General features: G+C 39.9%; 1 protein-coding gene across 1 annotated transcript in view; it reads right to left on the reverse strand.

The window, feature by feature from the left end:
* Positions 1 to 26,363, reverse strand: part of MRPS5 (mitochondrial ribosomal protein S5) — a 1,107,643-nt gene that overhangs the window by 54,136 nt on the left and 1,027,144 nt on the right. The window contains exon 10 of the mRNA XM_044057334.1: positions 5,235 to 5,371. Within this exon, the coding sequence (XP_043913269.1) occupies positions 5,235 to 5,371 (137 nt within the window). The remainder of the gene's footprint in view (positions 1 to 5,234; positions 5,372 to 26,363) is intronic.

Consider the following 26,363-nt stretch of genomic DNA (forward strand, 5'->3'; position numbering starts at 1 on the left):
TATTGCCTTCAGATAAGGATTTCTGAGCAACAGGATTAACAGCCTTGCATTGCCTGGTTAAGGTAAGAAAATCATCTCTGCTAACATATTCCATGTCTATAGATATGCAATGTCTAACCCTTTGTTTTTTCTTTGAAGGAATCAATCACCCTGGAAGAAAAATGACTAGGATACGGTACATCAACCCCAACAAGAGGTCTCTTTCCCTGCTATCCTGAGAAGCATCTCTAGACCAACATATGATGATGATTCTCTCATGGCCATATCAGACAATGGAACAACCATACAGGACATGGCTGAACTGGTCCATGACAATTGAAAGAACTACACCACAGGAATCCAGAAAAGAAAGCGAGTGCTCTGAGGAAAAGCAGTTGGTTACTGCAGTTTAAATCACCAGCAGCTGAGGAACTATCAGAGCTCCCTGTTGGCAGCCAAGGGCTCTCTCTTTTTTTCTTAATTATTAGGTACAGTGGAGTAACAGCCCTCATGGCTGGTTGTGTTAGTATCCATGCCATAATCAAAGGAAAAAGCCAGGATATTGGTAAGTGCTACTGGACAAGTTAGTCAGAAGGAAAGTTGTCCAACAAGTGTTCACAAGTAGCGCACACATACACACGTATTTCTCCTCATGGTCCCCTTCATTGTAAAAACATAAGCAGAACATAAAAAATCATGTGCAAAACAAAATACTCTTCCAAAAGCACACTGAAACTATATGTAAGCAGGTAAGTTGTCACAAACTGTACACAAGCATTAAAACATTTCCAAACATTTTCTGCCCATGAAATATACTTCCTAAATCTTTAAATTTACACAAACCAAAGTTTACACAAGTAGTACATATGTTATGACCAAAATTGCCCCCCCCAAAAAACAAAGCTCCATGCTAACATAGCAGTTCCTTTCAGGAAACGCCCAATATAGCGAAAAAATATCGAGCTGCTTAAAAGGGGAAATAACACTTTTAGTCAAAACAAACTATATAAACTTTTTCTTAACAGGGCAATATTTTTGTGTGGAAGGGTTCCCCTATGGAGACTTATCTGACAGAAATGAAGCCTGAAGCTGATTGTTATGCCTGTGAAGCTTCATTACTCTTCCTCTCGTGGTGGCAAGGAAGTACTGAAGATTTCTACACACTGACTGCTGATTTCCAAAGGGCTGGCCAAACAGCAGTCAAGAGTGTTGGTGTGGGAGGAAGCCAGAGCTTTGTGAAGCTGGTCAGTTGTATCCTAGCCAGAATTCATCCCATATAAACAAAAGGCTATTGTTGCCATAAGAACATCACTAGTTATTTTGAGGTAGTGTAGCAACTGCCTCACGTTTTTAAGAAAAAAACTTTTACTGTACTTCAGGAAGACTAAATATATGTGCCAAATTTGGAGGATATCTTCTCACCACAAAACACATCTGACAGGCACAACATGTACACACAACACCTTCACTGTGTCAACTTATGCTGAGGTTAGGAGAACATTGCCTAAGCCTCCCACACTAAGGACTATATTTATTTAACACTTGTTTACCAGGAAAGTCTGACTTGGAACAAAGTCAATTTTCAGAGGAGGCCTGGGGAGAAACGCTCCAGACGCATGTCTTTGTAACTATGAAACCTCAGCAAATGGTTCAAACAGCAACGCACTTAACTTTACTCGACATGCTCATAGCCAGTACATATACCTCTTAAGAATAGAAAGGGTGCACAACATAAGCACTTATAGCCAACTGAGATTGCATACACCCATGGTAATGTTTTGGTAATATGTGATTCCACTGTCAGCCAAACAGACACCACCCTCACCAGACTGAGTAAGAATCAGGAAAACCTAGGAAGAAGCTGCAACTGAAGGAGGTGCAATGCCCTCCCCTTGGCCTTCTGTAATCTACAAAGACCCAACACTGACTATTGGTGGAAGCTCACACCATGAGCCCGTGGTTCATTCAGTCTAAGGAGATTGGGAAGCCATGCAAGGAGAAGGTTCATTTCTGTACTAAAGGACTGATGCTGAAAAAAGGGAGAGGGGGGGTTAACCCAAACTCAAAGGACAGGAGGCCTCTATGAGGGGAGAAAATGGCAAGACTCTGACACTCCAAAAGCAGCAGTACCAATGCGGTTCCACCACAACCGCAAAACAATGGACAAACTCAGGGATCCCCCCCCCAATCGTGGAAACTGGAAGGAGGTTGAGGCCCACCAGCCCTCCCCACACCTATCTCAGAGAAGAATTTGGAACCTAGACAAGTGTAGAGTGAAGTTGAAGACCATAATACTTCAACATGTCAAAAGACGACCATCTTGTTGACCCAGCTCCTTCCTTAGCCACCTCACTTGCTGGCCTACTGAATGACTGAGGCTTACAAGGAGAAAGAGGTGAGGGGACACCTAATGGAGGCTACCCAAAAGTCAGCCACAGGCTGTCTGCACGACGTAACACTGCAATCTGCCATAGAATTACAAAAACTTTCATCTCTCTTGGGGCATCAGGAGCAGCATACGAATGTCGCCAAAATTCCAAGTCTGCTTTATATGAGTCATGCTAAAAGTAAGTAAGTAGTGGTGTATTCCCATGCCAATGACATATACTGGGATAAGTGTCAGTCACTGTCATCTTGTATAACTTCTGTAACAAGACTGCTTCTTTTATATCTTAAATGGCCCTCATTTGTCCATTTCTCATGCCGTGTTTTTCAGTATACCAAGAAGTTATGCAGCTGCAACCGAAAAAGTAAATTGTAGGATTTTGTTCAAAGTATCTTCTCATAGTTCAAGATGAATTTACTATCCTCTCCTCCCCACACTTTTCCCTCAGGTGTCAAAACTGTCACTGCTCTTTCACCCCCCCCCCCTTTTTTTTGTTACAGAAACTGCTGCTCTTTGGACATCAGAAGGACTAATTATCTGTATAAGTAGGAATCAACCCCTATATCACTAGGTGGGTTGCAAATTGGCTCACAGAACGCACAGTGTGAAAGTAGCGAACTTCAAGTCAGACTGTTGACCAGTCACGAGTGGAGTCCCACAGGGATTGGTCCTCTCCTGTTTGGCATCTACCTCTCAGAAGTCCAGGCCAGCACAAAGAGACTCTGGCTGACCAAGTTCGCAGACGACTGCAAGCTGGGAGCTATTACTAACTCCCCATGTGATGCAGACATCCTACAGAAAGGCCTCACTGAGACCAACGACTGGTATTGGAACCATGGCCTTAAGCTTAACGCCAGTCGTCATCCCCTTTGGTATAAACTCAGTTCCCACTAATTACCACATAGATGGGAGCCCACTGAACACTGAAGGCGTTATAAGAGATCTGGGGACGCAGGTCGCCAGCAACCTCTCCTTCAACCACAACACTGGCACTGTGGTCAGAAAGTCTTTCTATGTGGCACATCTCATTACCTAGGATTTTGCATCCAGGAAGAAAGAGGTCATTGTTTCTCTCTTCACTCTTCCCTTATTAGCCCAGTCATAGAGTATAATGCCCCAATTGGCATGTACCTCACTAGACACCTGCAACAGCTGAAGAGGCCACAGCAGTACCCCACGAAGAGGATCCTAGGCATTAAACACACGTCCTACATGGACAGACTCAAAAGACTCCAGCTATTCTCGGTCTCATATCGCCTACTTAGAGGTGATCTCTGCTTGACTTACAAAGCCATGTCTAACCCAGCTCTGTTAGAAATGCTACATCTAAAGAAATCCCAATTCCTCCTCACCACATGCTCCAGAGAACCCAGCCTCATTACCACAACCAACAGAACATGCTGGAGGGACAGGTTCCTCACCCAGAGACTGCTCATGCTCTGGAATAGACTTCCCATACATGTCAAGCAGAGCACCTCGTTTTCCCTCTTCAAGAGAAATTTTGATGAGTGGATGGGTAATAGAAAGTTCACTCCAGGGATCACTCCAGTGGCTCTACTTGATAGAGGCACTGGGAACTAACGTCGGGTAGCACGATGCCAGGGCACTTCTATGGCCTAGGCTTGTAAAGGTCATTAGCCTAGTACACACCTATGAACCTAAGACTGTCAGCAGTACCTGACTGGGATAAACTTCAGATTTCTCTGTGTCTGTGGTATGTCATGCAGCAGAGACAAATTATGTAAGAAGTTAAGTTTAAATTAAAATGTGGGTGGTCTTTCTCTTCTTCCAAGGCAAGGAAATTAAAGTTTTATACAGTACAAACAGGTTTCTAGTACCTATAGAATTCTGGAATCATACTGTAGGGAGAAAAGCAAACTTAAGAATTGAGTTAAACTGTATGAGAAGGTGGAGTTTTACTATAAGGAGTCTGTCCATAGGATAACCTGGACTTACCGTCAAAAAGACATGGCCCTGGGCAGTCCTGCAAGTGAAGTCTAAGATGCTGAATGATTGGCCCATATGATGTGAAATTGAAGACTCTCACTAGTGCCAAGAAGTGTTTTTTTTTCCTGCTCTTACACAGCTAAAGTAGCTGGAAAACACTATACATTGGTTATCACATTGAAGAAGTATGTCAAAGCAGCAACTTACAGTAATAACAACAAAACAAGACATGAGTTACTCAAACAGCATAAAAAAGTAAGAAGAACGCAGCTTATGTAATCAATGTGTTATATCAAGCTGTATGTCATAACAGGTGCTCATCTGTCCGAGAAAAATGGGAACTTCCGACAACTTATGAGTGGTGGGAACTGGTTGGAAGGACAACCCATTCTTAGAACCCACCAAGAAATCATTACAATTACAAACACCTAATCACTGGGTCAGTGATAACACTAGACTGCTCACTGAAGTGTACCAGCACTACTGTAAAACATCCAATTAGTGTTCCTATCAGCCTGTCACTTAGTTCTATAAAAGCAAGCTGGGTAAGTGTACTCATGAAGTGGGCTACATCAACTTACATTCCAAGTTACAGCAATGACCTTTTGCCCTCAAAGATCTCATTGCTGTAACTTCTCAATGAGATGATGCAGAAATATTACACAAACTAGTACAGATAGCCCTTGAACTGAGATATGAAAAGACCCCTCAAAAAAGATAATAAGTCACTTCAGCCAATATATCCATTCTGTAAAATGTAATTAGCATTACTCTGTGCAAGAATGAACATTATTGTGTAAGAATATTCTGGTCACATAGCCAATATAATAATAAAGGTAATAAAGCAGTTGGGGTATTCTTGAAAAACAAAACTTTTAACATGCAGAAAAATTTTCACAGCCAGTTGAAAATTTCAACTTACTTGCTTTGCCAATCCCAGAAAAAGAGCTCGAGTAACGTTGAGCAGATTTTTGGATCCAGAAATTTTTGCATACATGTCTTCAATTCCAATCAGTTTACATATGGTAATGATGGCTCTGTGACAGTGGAGACCGTAACCTGCAATTAAAATCAAAACAAAAATTCATATATATGTAGTACAGTAGGAACAACCACAGAAGGTTTCTATGGTTCCTCTTCAGATCAGTTTACAATAAATTAACTTACACAGGAGGGGATACTAAAGTCAGGCAAATGTTTTCACTTCTGTAGCTGGATGAAAAGTGGTTTTCTCTGAGATCAGATGTTCTATAACTTCAACAAACATAAACTAAACTTGCAGTTTCATTTTTAGGTTCACTTATTAATTCTGAAATATGGTTTAAGACAAAAGGCAATCTTTTTCTATGACTGATATAAGAATACAGCTCGGTGCCAACTGCTTATCTGCTACTTAATGACTCGTGTACTTTGAGATAAATGTATAAAAGCCACCTCAGTTTCAACACAGAACTACTGGTGCATAGTTTTTTTTTACATTTTGGTGAGATATTGCTTGCTTGCTACTTTTTTGTCTTGGTGAGATAACTCACCAAGACAAAACACTGAATCCTACCCAGTTCGGCTTTGTTAAGGGCAGATCCTGCCTCTTAAACCTGGTTGATTTCTTTGAAACAGTCACCAAGGCCATTGACGAGGGGAAGGTGGTCCACACAGCCTACCCGGAACTCGCAAAAGCCTTATACAATACCCCACTCGGGCATTATAGATAAGCTCACCAGCTTAAATATAAACCCCTATGTCACTAGATGGATTGCAAACTGGCTCAAGGACAGAACCCACATGGTTAGAATTGCTGGAGCCATGTCAGACTTCAAACCAGTTACAAGTGGTGTCCCACAAGGCTCAGTCCTGGGACCTCTCTTGTTCGGTATATATTTCTCGGAGGTACAGGCCAACACGGAAGGACTGTGGCTGACCAAGTTCGCAGATGACTGCAAACTGGGCGCCATAATCGACTCTCCAGCCAACACAAGCATCCTCCAAAAGGGCCTCATAGAAACAGACAACTGGTGCCAGAGCCATGGCCTCAAGCTAAATGCCAAAAAGTGTATAGTCATCCCCTTTGGCAAAAACAAAGTGCCCACAAATTACCACAGAAGTAATTAGGGACCTGGGGACCCAAGTTGATAGCAATCTCTCATTTGACAACCACATGGCCAAAGTGGTTAGAAAAACATTTTATATAGCCCACCTAATCATGAAGGGATTCACATCTAGATCAGGGGAGGTCATCGTGCCTCTTTACTCATCCCTCATCAGGCCCATAATTGAGTACAATGCCCCTTTTGGGATGTACCTTACCAGACACCTGCAGCAACTGGAAAGACCCCAAAAGTACCTCACCAAGAGGATCAAAGGGCTCAAACAGATGCCATATGCTGCCCGGTTAAAGAAACTCCAGCTCTACTCAGTGGCATACCGCCTGTTCAGAGGCGATCTGTGCCTGACGTACAAAGCCATGTCCAACCCGGAAATAATGGACATGCTGCACCTCAGAAAATCCAAACCCCATCGAGCTACGTGCTCGAGAGACTTGAACCTCAGCACTGAAATAAACAGGACATGCTGGAGGGACAGATTCATAACCCAGAGGCTCCCTTCACTCTGGAATAAAATCCCAGTCCAGGTTAGGCAGAGTCCCTCATTGACTCTATTCAAAAGGAATCCTGATGAGTGGATGAGAGATCATAGGTTTACCCCGGGTATCACTTCTGTGTCACTGTTAGACAGAGGCACAGTATACTAACCTCGAAAAAGGGCATAGCAAAATAAATTTAAAATGGGTGGCGAAAGCCAAACACATTCTGGCTAGGCTTATAAATGCCCTAGGGCAGATAGCCTAGTATGAACCTATGAACCTATAACCCCAGAATTTTCATTATAGATAAATATACATTTAACACGTACTGGCATACAGTAATGATGTTTAAGACATTACTACTCATTTGGTATGAATAAACATGTCATTTAGGTATTTTACTTCTGTAATTCTGAAGAAAAAGTATGTCCCTTTTTTCTGGAGTATGATCATGCTCAATAGCTTTCCTGAAATATGTGGCATTATACCTGGACATCTTCCTATTAGGAATGTTTTCATTTTTTTAGATTGAGTTATCATTGCTGGGTGCCTTCATTTGATTGTGAGGATACTAAAAAATGATGTCTTGTCAGACTAAGTTAGCTGTGATTTTTTTTTTTTACTCAATACATTTATTCTTCTTGATCTTTTATTAATTTTGTGTTATCTTAATCGTACACAGTTACTAGATACTGTTTAATTGATTGGTGTGTGGAAGGAAGAAAAGACTTGCTATATGTAATGTCTATATGATATTAGTACAATAATGTTGACTGAAAGTTGCACTACTTTGCTAAGTATTTTAGTCAGTAAATCTTTATGCTTCTTGAGACATGCTGAAATAGAGATTTAATGTACTCTGTGCCCTGAATCTGCATTTTTCATAAGCATGCTGTATTGGTTCTAGTGTGGTGGTTAATCTTACAATGCTAATACTTTTGAACACTTTCAGAATGAAGTGTTTTGTGGGCACGTTTAGTGATATATTGTAAATGTGTTTTATACAGTGATGCAGTATATGCTATAGATTCTTAAGTATTGTATATTGTTACTTTTAAGTAAGTAAAAATGAATTTTGCAGTATAATCGATGACCTTGGGGAAAGCGCAGTTTTGTACACTTACCACAAATATAGATGTTCGAGTGTATTCACTGTTGCAGTCATCACACTTGGGTAATCTCTGCCTGCAGGTAGCCCTCAGTCGGCTCGAATACCAGAGTCTTAGTATTTCTGTGTCAGATGCTGTCACTTCTTCCATGACGTCAGGTTGTCAGGGGTATAAAACAGGCAGCCGATGCCATTACATCAGTTTTTCTTGCTCCAAATGTCAGGAGCCCCCAAATAGGGAGCTAGTATATGATGGGGAACACCACCAGTAAAAAGTAAATACCAATGCCATTAGGAATAGCCATAGAGAGGAGAGGTGGATAGATAGTGAAAGCCAGGGGGCTGGAGGGAGGGAAACCAGGACTGCAACAGTGAATAACTTGAACATCTACATTCAAGTGTACACAACTGTACTATGTTCTTCGTGTTTCATTGTTGCAGTCATCACACTTGGGTTGATTTCCAAAGCTGAGGAAGGGTGGAAGCAGTTAAGAAGTGTTAGGGCTGGCTAGTAGGCCTTGCAACACTGCTATAGCAAATCCATCCCTGGATTTGGAAAAGATAGGCAAGTGGTAATGCTTGGTGAAGTTGTGTACAGAACTCCAGGTTGCAGCTTCCAGAATATTCCTGGTAGGGACTCCCCTGAGAAATGCTGTAGAGGTAGATGTAGTCCTAGTGGAATGCGTTCTGACCCCCTGAGAGGTTGGGTTTCCATGGTGCTTGCAGCAGAAATGGATGCAGTGTGCTATCCATTTGGAAATGGTTTGTTTTGAAATGACCAGCAACAGCAAAAACAAGAAGAGTAGCGTAGCTTGAACAGCAACCTCCAACTTCCACTCACAAAATATAAGTGCAACGATTGTTGCAAAGCACAAATGGGATTAAAAGTGTAGTGTTGCGTAGCCTCCTCACACGAAAAACACTCCAACACACAGTTGATGCCCAAAGGTAAATAGCGAAGTTCAATATGCACTGCCACAATCCAAAACGCTAGGCAAATAGGTGAACAAACACATCCGCCAATGTGTAAAAAACAGTATTCTTTAATTGGAACATAAGAAACAGCAGCAAATGACACTAGTTTAGCGCTTTCATCTGCACCATCGCAGACTTCCTCAGAACTAGTGTATTCCATCATTGTCAGTTATTTTAAAACACATTTTGGCGCCAACATTTAAATCTTTTCTTAAAGAGACAGATATTGAAACCATTCATCACAACTATAACATACATATAAGCCTGGTAAGCTACAGTTAAATATCATGGTTTTCAACTGTAGGTTATTGTAAATATGAAAATGAAACTGTGTGTCTAAACATTTTGTATATAAAAACTTATAGATGTAAAAAATTTTTGTATGCAAAAAATTGTACTATAACGTACGCATTCTAAATAATCTATACAATCTAAAAATACTAATTAAAATAAACATAATTAATGAAATACTAAGAATCCAAAATCAAGAAAGGTTTGATACTGATAAAATCATTAATACCTGGACTTCTAGTAGAGTCAGTGAAGATCTGCCATTTGCTCTCCTTACAGGCTAATCTAGTTTTCCAATCACCCCCATGCGGTATTTCTTTTTCCTCATCTATAATGAAAAACAAAAATATATGTTCTTCCCCAAATTCTTTGATATGTCTGTATAGTGCATTCTTGCAATCCTTTTTTTGAATTCTATAATAATGTTCGTAAATACGCTTTTTTAGCTCCCTTTCTGTTTTGCCTATATAATAGGCTGAGCATATTTTACATAGAGCTAAATAAACTATATGTTTGGTACAACAATTGCCACCTATACTTCTTATCAATGTGTGGTTAATATCATCTAATATGATTTTACTATTGGTATTAATAAACTTGCATTGATTGCATCTTCCGCATTTACTGGTGAAGATTTCTCCTTTCTTGTTGTCCCCCTTCCTCGACTTTGTACTTTCCAACAACCTTTTTATATTAGGACCAGTCTTGTAGACAATTCTAGGTTTTTCTCCTAAGATCTTCTTATTGGAATCTATAACAGTAATAATATCCCAATATTTGTTGAGAATATCCCTTATTCTTACACTATGAGGGGTATATGTAAGAACACAAACTCTACCCATATGCCCATTCTCAGGATGTGTAATTTCGTTAATCTCCCTTATATGACCCAATAAGGGTTTATATTTAAACCCCCATTGGGATTTCACATATTCAATGGTTTCGTTAATCATACCAATGGGGTATCCTCTGTTTCCAAACAATTGTGTAAGAAGCTCCATTTCCACTTCCATAAATTCTTTGGTAGATGACATCCTGGCACATCGAATACATTGTCCTTTAATAATATTTTTACATATATGTGGTGGATGTTCACTACCAAAATACAAATAATCATTGGAAAATGTACTTTTACGATGTACCTTAGAGGTGAATCCCCCATTGGTTAGACCAATGTAAACATCTAAATAAACTACACCTTGATTACTAATATTGTGAGTGAACTTGAGAAATTGGGTGGTGCCATTAATATATTCAATAAAATCTATAATTTTCTCTTTAGGACCGTTCCACAAAATAAAAATATCGTCCAAAAATCTCACATAAAAGGAGATATGAGTAGAAAATTCACAAGTAGTAATAAAGTCATTTTCCCAATCAGACATAACCAAGTTTGCAAAAATGGGGGCACAAGAGGCCCCCATAGCAACCCCCTTGCTTTGTCTGAAAAATTCTCCTTCAAAAGTGAGATAATTGTGGTCCAAAACTAAACCCATCATATCTATGATTAAGTTGATTTTGTCCCAGGACATTTGCGAAAATTTCCTTAAACTGTTCCCAAACCTCTCAAGCCCTTCCTCCTTAGGTATACTCGAGAACAAATCACATACATCGATAGTGATTAATGTACAATGTTCAGTCCATATTTCAGGGGTAAGCTTGGCCAGAAAATCCCATGAATCCTTTATAATAAAAGGTACATTTTGGTAAATGTGTTTAGTCCATCTATCGATGGTAACTCCGATGTTATAAGTCTTAGATCTTGAACCCGATATGATGGGTCTAAATGGTGGCTTGGTCAGGGATTTATGTATTTTGGGTATCCCTACTATACGAGCCATGACCGGGTGATCAACCTTAAGAAACTTATATATATCTTCAGAAATACAATGGTCTATTAAGTATTCTTCCAAAATCAAATCAATTCTTCTGAAGCCTATGTTGATTTGGTTGATGGAAACCATTTCGTAATTCCCTGATTGATGTAAAATGTTATATATCTCAGCTTTGTAAGCCATGTTGGAATAAATCACTGCCCCCCCCCCCCCTTATCGGGTTTCATGATTCTCACTTCTTTATTGTACATAATGTCATTCAAAACCGCTCTTTCTTGCTTAGTAATATTGTCATCCAATAAATCTTTGTTAGTTCGATACTCTCTAACAATATCTTTTTTCAAATAATAAATGTCTTCACATACCATTTGATCAAAAACATTCACCTGCGTGTTGCTATGGGGAACGAAAGTGCTTTTTCTCTTTAATTCTGTAGGCACATATATACTACTACCTTCCTTGTTACCATCAAATAATAGAGCAAGATTGAGCCTCCTACTGAATAATTTGATTTCTTTGATGTGGTCAACTAAATTGAATTTGTTAGAAGGTACAAATTTCATGCCTTTACTTAAAAGGGAGCACAATTCATCCTGAATGGCTATATCTGTATAATTAAATACCTTAAAACCTTGGAAGTTTCTAATGTGAGGCTTATCCTCCGTCATTGTTTGTAATGTCTGTTCAGCTCTATTCAAGGTGACATCCTGATTTGTAATAAACTCTTCCTTACTGAAAACAGTACAAACTGTATTACCCTCATGAATCGAGGTTAATCGTAATTGTGCTTCCTGTGGCTCTGAAAATGTGTTTTGCCGTAATTCTGATGGTGTCTTCCTCCCTGAAAATTCTCATGTCTATTCATCTCCCTCCTACCTTTGTAATATGTATGTCCTTCTTCTGATCTAATCTTCCTATCTTGTGGCCAAACATATGCTTTGAATGTTTTATATAACTCTATGTCACGTTCTAACTTTTTGTTTTTTCTACGATAAATGTTTTCTGCCGTAGTGTCCGCCATGTGAAATTGTTTGTGGTATAGCTCACTCCATTGCTCAAATAAAGGGTAACGTAAAATCATTTCATTTACATTTTCCACTTCGTCCACTAAGGCGTTTAACTTCTCATCATAACATTTCAATAATAATTTCATATACAAAAACCCAAATTCGTCAAATAAACTGTTAAATTCAGTAATAATTCTTTCATTATACTCCACTCCCATGGGCAGTTTAAAAAATCTTATTCCCTTAGGAACTACCCGGGATTTAATGCATTGTGTTAAATAAGCTTGATCAACCTTAGTGTTTTGTATTTGTATAAAATTATTACCCAAACTATATATACTATTCTTAATAGTTTCACATTCATCTCCATCACAATGTATTTTGTTAAATGTTGTCACATTATTAGAATCAAAAGTGTTGGAATCAAAAATATATTCATTCTTAAGAAAGTTGTCAATAGCATGGTTGTGACTAACTGCATGTTTACCATTCACAACTTTCTTTTTTCCTTCATTTTTGTCTTTAGACTGTGAATGAAATTCACTATGTACAGTACCTTTGAATTTGGTGTTTGGCATACTAGCCATGGTAGAATAAGTCCTTTGGGGTAGAATATTTTTGGGTTTAGCTCCTCTATTCTCAGCTTCCACTCGACTGTGGAAAAAGCTGAAATCAAATGTAAAGTCCTTCTCCGGAGTTTCCATTTCGTCACTGTCCTTAAGAACCATGTCAATGTTGCATGGTCTATGAAGAGAATCATAGTTAATCTCACAGCCCTGCCCGTTCGGGATATCCTCGTTTGTCCCAACAGTAAGAACTAAATCATTGCATGGGTTAACCTGAGCCCTTGGTGAACCCTTATGCGACGATGTACGTTCATTGATTCCGTTACCCTGAGTAGACTTGAGTAAAGACGTGACCAAATCCGTGAGTTTCTTAACATCTAGTTGTAATCCAGCTACTTCAGCCCTTAGTAAAATAACTTCATCGCTGTTCGATACAGCCGACGCTCCTTCCACTGCTTCCGCCATCGCTGACAACAACAACCAATGAAAAAATTCAAGATGAACAACCAAGAAAAATAACCAGCAACAGCAAAAACAAGAAGAGTAGCATAGCTTGAACAGCAACCTCCAACTTCCACTCACAAAATATAAGTGCAACGATTGTTGCAAAGCACAAATGGGATTAATAGTGTAGTGTTGCGTAGCCTCCTCACACGAAAAACACTCCAACACACAGTTGATGCCCAAAGGTAAATAGCGAAGTTCAATATGCACTGCCACAATCCAAAACGCTAGGCAAATAGGTGAACAAACACATCCGCCAATGTGTAAAAAACAGTATTCTTTAATTGGAACATAAGAAACAGCAGCAAATGACACTAGTTTAGCGCTTTCATCTGCACCATCGCAGACTTCCTCAGAACTAGTGTATTCCATCATTGTCAGTTATTTTAAAACACATTTTGGCGCCAACATTTAAATCTTTTCTTAAAGAGACAGATATTGAAACCATTCATCACAACTATAACATACATATAAGCCTGGTGAGCTACAGTTAAATATCATGGTTTTCAACTGTAGGTTATTGTAAATATGAAAATGAAACTGTGTGTCTAAACATTTTGTATATAAAAACTTATAGATGTAAAAAATTTTTTTTTTGTATGCAAAAAATTGTACTATAACGTACGCATTCTAAATAATCTATACAATCTAAAAATACTAATTAAAATAAACATAATTAAAATAAACATAATTAAATACTAAGAATCCAAAATCAAGAAAGGTTTGATGCTGATAAAATCATAATTATACAGATATAGCCATTCAGGATGAATTGTGCTCCCTTTTAAGTAAAGGCATGAAATTTGTACCTTCTAACAAATTCAATTTAGTTGACCACATCAAAGAAATCAAATTATTCAGTAGGAGGCTCAATCTTGCTCTATTATTTGATGGTAACAAGGAAGGTAGTAGTATATATGTGCCTAAAGCACTTTCGTTCCCCATAGCAACACGCAGGTGAATGTTTTTGATCAAATGGTATGTAAAGACATTTATTATTTGAAAAAAGATATTGTTAGAGAGTATCGAACTAACAAAGATTTATTGGATGACAATATTACTAAGCAAGAAAGAGCGGTTTTGAATGACATTATGTACAATAAAGAAGTGAGAATCGTGAAACCCGATAAAGGGGGGGGGGCAGTGATTTATTCCAACATGGCTTACAAAGCTGAGATATATAACATTTTACATCAATCAGGGAATTACAAAATGGTGTCCATCAACCAAATCAACATAGGCTTTAGAAGAATTGATTTGATTTTGGAAGAATACTTAATAGACCATCGTATTTCTGAAGATATATATAAGTTTCTTAAGGTGGATCACCCGGTCATGGCTCGTATAGTAGGGATACCCAAAATACACAAATCCCTGACCAAGCCACCATTTAGACCCATCATATCGGGTTCAAGATCTAAGACTTATAACATCGGAGTTACCCTCGATAGATGGACTAAACACATTTACCAAAATGTACCTTTTATTATAAAGGATTCATGGGATTTTCTGGCCAAGCTTACCCCTGAAATATGGACTGAACATTGTACATTAATCACTATCGATGTATGTGACTTGTTCTCGAGTATACCTAAGGATGAAGGGCTTGAGAGGTTTGGGAACAGTTTAAGGAAATTTTCGCAAATGTCCTGGGACAAAATCAACTTAATCATAGATATGATGGGTTTAGTTTTGGACCACAATTATCTTTGAAGGAGAATTTTTCAGACAAAGCAAGGGGGTTGCTATGGGGGCCTCTTGTGCCCCCATTTTTGCAAACTTGGTTATGTCTGATTGGGAAAATGAATTTATTACTACTTGTGAATTTTCTACTCATATCTCCTTTTATGTGAGATTTTTGGACGATATTTTTATTTTGTGGAACGGTCCTAAAGAGAAAATTATAGATTTTATTGAATATATTAATGGCACCACCCAATTTCTCAAGTTCACTCACAATATTAGTAATCAAGGTATAGCTTATTTAGATGTTTACATTGGTTTAACCAATGGGGGATTCACCTCTAAGGTACATCGTAAAAGTACATTTTCCAATGATTATTTGTATTTTGGTAGTGAACATCCACCACATATATTTAAAAATATTATTAAAGGACAATGTATTCGATGTGCCAGGATGTCATCTACCAAAGAATTTATGGAAGTGGAAATGGAGCTTCTTACACAATTGTTTGGAAACAGAGGATACCCCATTGGTATGATTAACGAAACCATTGAATATGTGAAATCCCAATGGGGGTTTAAATATAAACCCTTATTGGGTCATATAAGGGAGATTAACGAAATTACACATCCTGAGAATGGGCATATGGGTAGAGTTTGTGTTCTTACATATACCCCTCATAGTGTAAGAATAAGGGATATTCTCAACAAATATTGGGATATTATTACTGTTATAGATTCCAATAAGAAGATCTTAGGAGAAAAACCTAGAATTGTCTACAAGACTGGTCCTAATATAAAAAGGTTGTTGGAAAGTACAAAGTCGAGGAAGGGGGACAACAAGAAAGGAGAAATCTTCACCAGTAAATGCGGAAGATGCAATCAATGCAAGTTTATTAATACCAATAGTAAAATCATATTAGATGATATTAACCACACATTGATAAGAAGTATAGGTGGCAATTGTTGTACCAAACATATAGTTTATTTAGCTCTATGTAAAATATGCTCAGCCTATTATATAGGCAAAACAGAAAGGGAGCTAAAAAGCGAACATTATTATAGAATTCAAAAAGGATTGCAAGAATGCACTATACAGACATATCAAAGAATTTGGGAAGAACATATATTTTTGTTTTCATTATAGATGAGGAAAAGAAATACCGCATGGGGTGATTGGAAAACTAGATTAGCCTGTAAGGAGAGCAAATGGCAGATCCTCACTGACTCTACTAGAAGTCCAGGTATTAATGAATTTATCAGCATCAAACCTTTCTTGATTTTGGATTCTTAGTATTTTATTAATTATGTTTATTTTAATTAGTATTTTTAGACTGTATAGATTATTTAGAATGTGTACGTTCTAGTACAATTTTTTGCATACATAATTTTTTATATTATATATTAAAAAATTTTATATATAAAATGTTTAGACACATAGCTTGATTTTCATACCCATAATAATTTACAGTTGAAAACCATGATATTTAACTGCAGCTTACAAGGCTTATATGTATGTTATAGTTGTGATGAATGGCTTCAATATCTGTCTCTTTAAGAAAAGATTTAAATGTTGGCGCCAAAATGTGTTTTTAAATAACTGACAATGATGGAATACACTAGTTCTGAGGAAGTCTGCGATGGTGCAGATGAAAGCGCTAAACTAGTGTCATTTGCTGCTGTTTCTTATGTTCCAATTAAAGAATACTGTTTTTTACACATTGGCGGATGTGTTTGTTCACCTATTTGCCTAGCGTTTTGGATTGTGGCAGTGCATATTGATCTTCGCTATTTACCTTTGGGCATCAACTGTGTGTTGGAGTGTTTTTACATTACACTATTAATCCCATTTGTGCTTTGCAACAATCGTTGCACTTATATTTTGTGAGTGGAAGTTGGAGGTTGCTGTTCAAGCTACACTACTCTTCTTGTTTTTGCTGTTGCTGGTTATTTTTCTTGGTTGTTCATCTTGAATTTTTTCATTTGTTTTGAAATGGCCTTACCCTCTGCCCCTGTAGCAAAGCTGACTAGCAGCTGGTCAGATTTTCTGAAAGGCTTAGTCCTATTAAGGTAGAACCTGAACTGTCTGTGCATGTCCAGAGAGTGCAGGATCCTTTCCCCTTTATTCTGAGGGTTAGGAAAGAAGGTTGGTAAATGGATAGATTGGTTTAGAGCCATACTGGACACCATCTTAGGCATAAAGGATGGGTTCGTCCTGAGGAAAACCCTGTCAGCATGGAAAATAATGAAGGGTTCCACAGCCATTAGTGCATGTAACTCAGACACTCTTCTAGCTGAAGTTATGGCTAAAAGCAAGGCTCTTTTCCAAGAGAGGAATTTTAACTCTGCTGAAGCAGCAGGTTCAAAAGGGGGAAGCGTGAGCTTTTCCAGTACAAAGTGAAGGTCCCAGGCAGGGGTGGGTGCTCTCCTTGTGGGCCTTAAATTGTTAGCCCATCTCACGAACTGTTTGATGAGAGGGTGAGAGAATACAGGTGGCTCAGTATTACAATGAGCCGAGATGGCAGAGGCATAAATCTTAATGGAGGAGAAGGATAGGCCTCTGTGGAGTAGCTCTGCTAGTTAATCCAGGATTAGAGGTAAAGAGGGCACAGCTGTGTCCTTTCCTTTAGACTGAGTCCAGGAACAATATCTTTTCCACTTTTCAGCATAGGATTTCCTAGTACTAGGCCTTCTGGCTTCAAGAATGACGTCCAGCACCTGTTTGCTGAGGGTTACTGGTGGGGTATTCAAGGGATAAACCAGGCTGCAAGGTTTAGGGTTTGCAATTGTGGATGCAAAATCTGTCCCTCCTGCTGAGACAGCAGGGTAGGAGTCTGGTGTAGGTGCCAGAGTGGCACAGTTGTGAGGCTACAGAGGAGTGGGTACCAGTGCTGGTGTGCCCAGTCCTGGGCAATCAGAATTGCCCTTGGCCTGTCTTGTTTTACCTTGAGTAGTACTCTTGAGAGAAGGGGCATTGGGGGAAAGGCATAGATTGAGAGGTTTTCCCATTGAAAGGATTGGGCATCCACCTTCAAGACCCTGCTGTGAGGGTTCCTGGTGCAGTATTTGCTTAACTGGTGGTTCTCAGGGGAGGCAAACAGATCCAGCTCTGGAGTCCCTCACCTCTGGATCAGAAGGATGAAGGTGTTGGGCTCCAATTTCCACTCGTGTGGGTCTAAGAGATTTCTGTTTAAGTCTTCAGCCAGTGAATTTTGTTTGCCTGGCAGGAACTGAGCTTGTAGATGGACTTGGTTGCTCAAGGCTGTGTTCCACAGGGCCATTAATAGCCTGCAGAGTGGTTAAGAATGGCCCCCCCCTGCTTGTTTATGTACCACATGACTGTGATGTTGTCTGTTTTTATCAGCAATTGTCCTGGAAAGATTAGGTATTTGAAAGCTGTCAGAGCATTCTTTACAGCTAGCATCTTTTTTTGACTGATGTGCAGGAGAATCTGCCTTGGGCTCCAGTGGCCCTGAATGCATTTGCCTGCCATGTGAGCCCCCCCACGCATAGTCTGATGCATCTGTTGTCAGGGTTTGGGTGGTGTGGGGTTGAGTGAAATGCAGTCCCTTGTTGCGGTTGCATGCTTCCGCCCACCAAAGGAACTCTGCCCTTAGACAAGGTATGACAGGAATGACTGTTTCTAGGTCCTGAGAATGCTGGCACCAAAGACTTAAGTACCACTGAAGTTTCCTCATATGCAGTCTTGCATATGGAATTAGAAGAATACATGAGGGCATGAACCCTAGGGCTTGCAGTATTTTTCTTGCAGATAGCTGGGTTCTGGTGGCCATTTGTTTGAAGTAGTCTGTCAGATAGTCCTGTTTTTCTGAAGTGAGAAATGCCATCTGGGAAGTTGTGTCCAAGCTTGCTCCCAAGAATACACTCTTTTTTCTGGGTACCAGTTGAGATTTCTTTTCGTTGATGGTGTGCCCCAATGAAGTGAGAAGGCTTTTTACAAATGCCAGGTGCTAAAGCAGCAATTCCTGACTGAGTGCCTGAATCAGGCAGTCGTACAGGTATGGGTAACTTTGGATATTTCTTTGCCTGCAGTATGCAATGGCTGGAGCCAGGCATTTTGTGAATACTCTGGGTGCAGTAGATAAGCCAAAAGGAAGTGCAGAGAACTGATAGTGCATAGATCCTGCCTTGAAACAAAGATATTTCCTGCAAGATTCCCTTAAGGGGATGTGCAGATAAGCTTCTTTTAAGTCTAGAGTGACTAACCAGGCATCCTTGGCTAGCACAGGGAGAACCTGTTGTAGGGTAAGCATCTTGAATTTTGGGACCACCAGAAAGGTGCTGAGAATTGAAAGTCCCAGGATTGGGCACCAAGAGCCCTCCTTTCTGGGCACCAGGAAAAGTCTGGAGTAGAAACCCTGACCCTTTTTCTACTGGAACAGGTTTAATAGCTCTGACATTGAGCAGGGAAAGTGCTTACTTTTGTGCCTCTGCCCACTGGTTTGGAGGAAGGTCTGGAAACCCGCTTGGGGTTAGCAGTGAATGGAAGTAGAATTTGTTCCCCTGGGATAGAATGTTGAGGACCCAGTGGTCCTGAGTGACGGACATCCAGTTTTTGCATGAAGGGCAAGTTTTCCTCCTAGGGGCACAAGCAGTTGGGCAAGGCTGGGAAGTAGAATTGAGAAGTCATTTTGAACTTTTTCCATAGTGGGGCAGCTTACCACTCCCTGTTTTTTGGAGGGGGGGGGCACTCCATTGCTTAGATCTCTGCATACCCTGAGATTGTAGTCTGGGTGGCCTGTTTCCCCTGGGTCTTGTCTGGGACGGCCTGAAGGGGCTGGAAAGGACCAGTGTTTTGAAGGGCAATGCCTACTGAATCTAGGAGGTTGCACTTGTAAGAATTCTTTAACAGTTTGCATAAATTTAGCTTTTTCTTCCATCTTTTTAAGAACTTCTACTTTGGTGTCAAACAAATAGTTCTTATTTAACGGAGCATCTAGTAATTTTGATTTGACATGATCTGGCAAGGTTTGCTCCTTCAGCCAAGCATGTCTTCTCAATACAGAACCAGTGACTGCAGCCCTGCAAGATGCTTCTAGGGCATCAAAGCCACACTGCACAGTATGCTTACTAACTTGGTTTGTAGAATGCATTAGCTCTTGTAAATTTCCTGCACAATCTGGAAATAATACCATTTTTTGTTCAATTAGTTCCATAATATGTTCCTGGTACTTCAGCATGTGAAATGGACACTTTAATGTCCTGATAGCAAGAGTTGCATAGGTATATACCTTCTTACCCCATCTGTCTAAAGCTCTGAGCTCTGGAATCCCTGTCTGAAGGGGTAGGATTTTTGGCTGTAGTACCCTTAATACCTTTAGGTCCCTGGGAAATGATCTCTGGATCAGCTGTAGTGCCTGTCAGGCTTCCTAGGGGCCAGGGGTAATGTGTCTGGAGTAAGACTGGATTCCATAAAAAAACATCATCTACAACATCCAGGACAGGGGGTATAGCTAGCGGCCTGTGCTGAGCCAACTCTAAAAATTCTCTCCGAGTCTCTTTTTGGACTGAGGGTAGTCTTGGCATTCCCAGTGGAAATGCTCTCTTAAGGTATGTAAGGTTTTACCAAACGAAAAAAATCATCTGGAGGGGAGGCAGAGGGAATGGATTCCTCTGCATCTGAATCCTCATGGGATAAGGGCATGTCTTGATAATCAGAAGGGTCAGAGTCAACGGACTCCTGGTCTGTAGAATCAGAAGGTAACTCAATTCTTTGTCACTTAGCAGGAGAAGGCTGGCTTCCCCTAATTATCGCAATAAGGTCTTCAGCCATTCTAAGCATTTATTTTTGTGGCATGGGAGCTTCAGCATGCACTTTGGTCGTCGGTTTTCTAGGTGTAATCCATACTCTTGGCCTAAGAAACTCAGTAGTTTTAGCTAAAAAAGAAGTCAGTTTGATTCGAACATTGGTAGGATGGAATACACCCTCAGAAGCCGGTGCCTGTACAGTGGCTCCGGACCCATCCAAGGTAGAGACATCCACTGGTTCCATAGTCGAAGAAGCATCTCACAGCATACTAAATGGGTCTCAGCAGAGGCCTGTGAGTCCACAGAAGCGGGCATCAGGGGCTGCAAAGGTGCCTCACCGAGTACCGGTGGACTGGTGACTAGCTTAATGGAAGTGTCGTCAGCAGTTTTGGACCTATGCGGTCTGTCTTTATCTTTACGTTTTTTTGAAAGATCGGTAGTCGGATAGCTTATCGAAGCCATTTCGGAGTACGAAGAATGAGAGCGAAAGAATTTAACGACAAAGATAACCCAACAACGGATGGTTCGGGTGTTAAACAAGGCACAAAACCGACAGTGAAGGACGTCATGGTCTGGGCCTAAATAGGTGATGCAGTAAGAATGAAAATCTCTGTGAGGTATTTGCTTTCCACAGGCAAGACAATTGTTAACTTTTTCTGACATCGGTTAGAGCAAGAAAAAAGGATCCTCAATGGGGTACTTTGCTTTAGAAGACTTCAGGATTATCAACTCGAAAACGAAAATTTCAGGTAGCGGCCGACTGGCACTTGTGAACTGCTTCTACTTTGGGCTCCTCCTCGACAAGAAAGACTGATGCAATGGTGTCAGCTGCCTGTTTTATACCCCCTGACAACCTGATATCATGGAAGAAGCGACAGCATCCGAAGCAGAAATACTAAGACACTGGTATTTGGGCCGACTGAGAGCTACCTGCAGGCAAATAACCCGAGTGTGATGACTGCAACATTGAAACATGAAGAACATAATACTATTCAGCCGTTTCCTCTACTGGGAATAAATTGCAACATTGAAAATTGGTTGATCCCTACGGATCTGAGGTCAGTATGCTTGGCAAAAGATTGGGAGGGAAAAATTGCAGTGTTTTGATTAGACCAAAGTAATGTATTAATACAGCATGAAAAAAGTATACATTTATGCAGTGATTATAAGAAGATTTTTTATGGCTCAATACTTAGTGATGTTGTTACTACTTGCAAAATCAGGCCTATATACTGGCAATGGCAGCATACCTGGTACTTTTGAGTTAAAGATCCTTTTGGCGGTTTTAATTACATGTATATATTTTTTACAGCTATCAGGTTTACATGTGCTTGTTACATAAATCATCCAATGACAGTACCGCATTTTACACTACCTAAATTAGTTCATAAATGCAAATTACTATGTTGATATAGTAATAAACCATCTTGTACAGATTCTCCTCTTCAGGTTTTTAGCCAAAACAAATTATTTGTTAGGTTAAGACATGGGGTGAAATTTGTCAGGTCCCACTCATTTGCTCTGTAAAACAGAATGACTCACTGATGAGTCAAAGAAGACTTTTAGTAATGCAATGAAGTTTCAAAGGGGTTTCAGTAACTAAAGTGGTGCAGACATGCCATTCCCACTACAGGGACCCACACGGCAGACAGCTTTATTAAGTGAAAGGTATAACTGTCTGATATACTGGAAGGTGACCATGTACAGCTTTGTGCAGTAGCAATGCTGCATGAAAATTAGTGTCTTGGGCAGGAATGGCAATGATTGCATTTTACTGTACATTGCTAATCATCCAAAATTACTGAATAATGGACATCATAAACTTTACGGAATAATTACAATGTGTAAATATGAAGTGCTGCTATCTGGAGGAAGGGGGGTGTTACTTTTCAAACACATATACCACATTAAACTGTTAGATGCCATTACATTACACTGAACAGTAATTGTAAACTGACATTTATACCACACTGTCAATACACATGAAGTAATATTTTCACTTTAATTTCAGTTTATCCTTTGAAATTGGCAGGCATAAGTTCCTTACTAATCTAAGTCAGCTCATTTGTTTCCGTTATAGTGTATAATGGCAGGGGTGAGCAGGGAATGGTTACGCCATCCATGGAATCATGAAGGGTAATGAATTTTCTGAGAAGCCTAATTCTGCAACTGCAACCTTGATGTATACATTAAATAGGCATATCAACAGTGTCAGTAGCACAACACGTAGCACTCTTACCTTTGATGCTGGGACAGCAGAAGGCTGAAAGTTCTCTTCCCACTTCAGATGAGTGGATCCCTGACACTGCAGTGGAGCATTAGGGATGTGCTGCACTCCTGTGTGCGTCATCCTTTGGATGATATGTTAAACTGATGTCCCACCTGCTTGAGTTGGTGGTAACTCAGGGGGGTGTAAACTATGTCATGACATCTGAGTAGGGGAAGTTCCCTAATGCCCTGGCAAAATTTCATCTAGTAGTACAAATACCACCTTGGTTCTCCCATGAAAAGACACTACTAGTCTAGTGGGACTAATCTGGCAAACAAAGAATAAATAAATCCAAATAAAAACAATTCACAAGCCCCACTTGTTAAACAGGGTACACACTATTGTCCTCTGTGTTATAGCTATCTGTCTGGCATTTGCTGGGATCCAGTGCTGTAGCAGACTGGGTTGTATTCATCTATGCTAAGATGGGCAAACTATTCCTGGCTTCTCCACCCGCCTGTCCTTCTGTTAGCTCCTCCAGTGTGTTACCAGCTGATATTTGGGTCATCTTGCTTGTATTCTTTATTACATTCCCCCACACCACATAGTTGATACTACTAATATGTTTGACAGCAATGGAGATGAGCATTACTGTGGAGTGCTCTCAGATGTACAGAATTTGCAGTTCTGTCACAATTAAGTTACTGTATGTGCAACATATTACTGCAAAATATGATTTTGACAAAATCTGCAGTCTTGGCTATTATATCTATTACGGTATGTGTATAGCAGTAGAATAATTAACATTTGTAAGTGGTGTTCTTTATAAGATACCTATGGCATTTTATGTACAATGTGGATAATTTGCAACAGTATACATTTATCGCCTTGCAATAAAATGTCAACATAAGCTTTGGCTAAGTGCAGTTAAACAACATGTTGGTGGAACTATGAATATTTATGGCACAACTGAAAAATCATATGGTCATTTTTGAGAAATATTGTACTTATCTGAAGCTTACTGCAAGATCTGAAATTTACTGCATGCCCTTCTCAAAAGAAATATAAATACCTACACATTTTTATCTCCTATACTTTTTTAATGATCTGGAGGCTAACTCGAGAGACTTTTGTTGATGACATTTGTTTGTAAACTGTTACTGAATAACAGCAGCTATTATTTACACTGCTTACATCTGTGATGCTTAATTAGGCAACTGAAACTTTTCCTTAGTAAGTGTAACATACAAGAAAATGAGCTCCAGGAGCTAAGCCCCCCCCCAAAAAAAAACTCACAATAATAGAAATTTACAGACTGACCACAATAAGATTTACTTAATTGTATCTGTTAAACAGTCTGCTTCTTTTATCCATTATAAACATATTGCCTAAGCCAGGTATTGATGACAGACTGGTCACAAATTATCTGATCTGCTAAACATGAGCATACAAATGCAAGCCTAGATTCTTGGCAAAATGGTTAAAGTTCTTTCCATACCCTTTAATCTCAGACACACACATGGGTTTTGTTGTAGGTCATTTCAGAAAGGACCATATTAAGGCTGGCACATCTCTAAACCCAGAAGAAACAGCATTTGCTAATTTCAAGAGACTGATTCAATCTGCTGGACCTGTCTACTGACAATTATAACTGTCTTTGGTTTTACCCAAGAATACATTTTAGTGATCACAGTTCAGTATCAGTTTCCAAAAAGTGATGTTTTAATAAATGGCTGTTTATACTCTTCCTTTTTGTTACACAGACAAACTAATGGGGGTGCTCATCTTCCTTAGCCTGCCTCCTTTTGGAAGTAAAAAGTACAGCTGTGTCTTCTCATCATAAATGTAGACATTAAAGTGTCTTTGTTGTTGCAGTAATAATTCATTAGGATTGTTGTGGAAGCCCTTAGTCATCCTGAATACCAGAAACTTTTGCTCCTCTCCTCCAGGCCTAGCAGATGCACTCCCCCGTTATCAGAATGTCAGGATATGAGAGTCACTGGCTGGTGGTATATTCTTAGTTCTTTCTTGCAGTTGGAACCAGTTAAAACCTTAGCAACAAATAAGTACCACACTGGGGAGCTATTTTCTTCTGCATCACTGTTAGGATGTCAACAGTTAAGACAAATGTTTTGGACTGGTAAATGCAAATTCACCCCGGCATATCACCTCTGTCCTTTATGGACAAGGTCAGCTTGTACTTGCTTTAAGCAAGAGTAGACATTAATTCTGTTCTAGTCCACAGGTATTGATAACTAGGAAAATTGGGGCATGAATGGCGAGCTTAAAAAGGGTCTAGGGCCATTAGCCTAGTAGCCTCTTATGACTCTATAAACAAATCCCACATTGGGACTTCCACACAAACTGCCTGGGACTGGAGCACAATGTGTCCATCTCCAGTATGCTCATTTCAGCTTCAGGACAATTAAGCATATGTCAGAATTGCTGGAAAAATAGTCAGTGAAGGCAAAAGAGCACTGGGGGCCTACACACATTATGGCATCCCTTGGACATTCTTCGTAGGAAGGAAGAAAAACATCAGAAGGCACTCAAGGTACTTGATGACAAACATTTGTTATCTGATAGTCCTGCTAGGTTCCTGATTAATGAAAAAGGAGAGATGATTTTGTAGTCCCATCATACAACAGAGTGTAACACCAAGACCTCTACCAAGACTCTTTTGGAGTCAGCAACACTGTTGGTCCCCTCAACATCTGCGCTCAGGGCATTTGATGGGTTCATGAATGCTTCACAGACTCCTGCTTCCAACTTCCTTTCCAAATCTACTGACTAGGAAAGAGGAATCCTTTGAGCTACAAAGAAGACCTCAGCTAACTGACCACAGGGCTGCTCCCCAGCTGTGGCAGGGCTGAATACAACTGATGCCATATCCAGTAAAAGGCCCAAGGCCAAATAAAAGAAGGCTATTTCTAGCCTGCCTAAGCCTACGCCTTCTGGGTCTCAGTCATACCAGGCCTACCCTTCAGGACCTTGTCAGGCTGGTTGAGAATCTTTTGGATTTCATGAGATCCAGGCAGCTGTGTCCTATTAGGATCCCTGGCAAAAGGAAGATGGATATTTCCCCCAGGAGTTTTCTGATTCTTATGACTGATGAAGATGAGCTAGCATATGTTGACCAAATCTCCTAACAGTGACAGCAAGAATCTTTAAAGACAAGATGGTTGCTTTCCCTAGATGACAACACTCTTCCACAAAACAACCAATGCAGGCTTATGGTCAGGAGGAGTTGCCAGCTGGACCCGAGCCTGTTTATGCTGGAGTTACAAAAAATGTGACGTGGAAATATTGGAATGGTCTATCTGGACTTTAGCAAGGCTTCTGAACTTATCCAACAGAAGAGGCTCCTAAAAAAAACTGAAGGCACAGTCTAGATTTGAGACTAAGGAACCAGACTTTGGCACAGCTGAAAAGTAGAACATAGAGACGGTGGCAGTGAGAACAGCAGCCAGAAATGAGGAAAGTGCTTAATGAAGTACAACAATGTGCTCATTTCAGAAATATC

This window comes from Protopterus annectens, chromosome 1.part2, assembly GCF_019279795.1.
Source record: "Protopterus annectens isolate FY-2018-M chromosome 1.part2, PAN1.0, whole genome shotgun sequence".
NCBI classification, from domain to species: Eukaryota; Metazoa; Chordata; order Ceratodontiformes; family Protopteridae; genus Protopterus; species Protopterus annectens.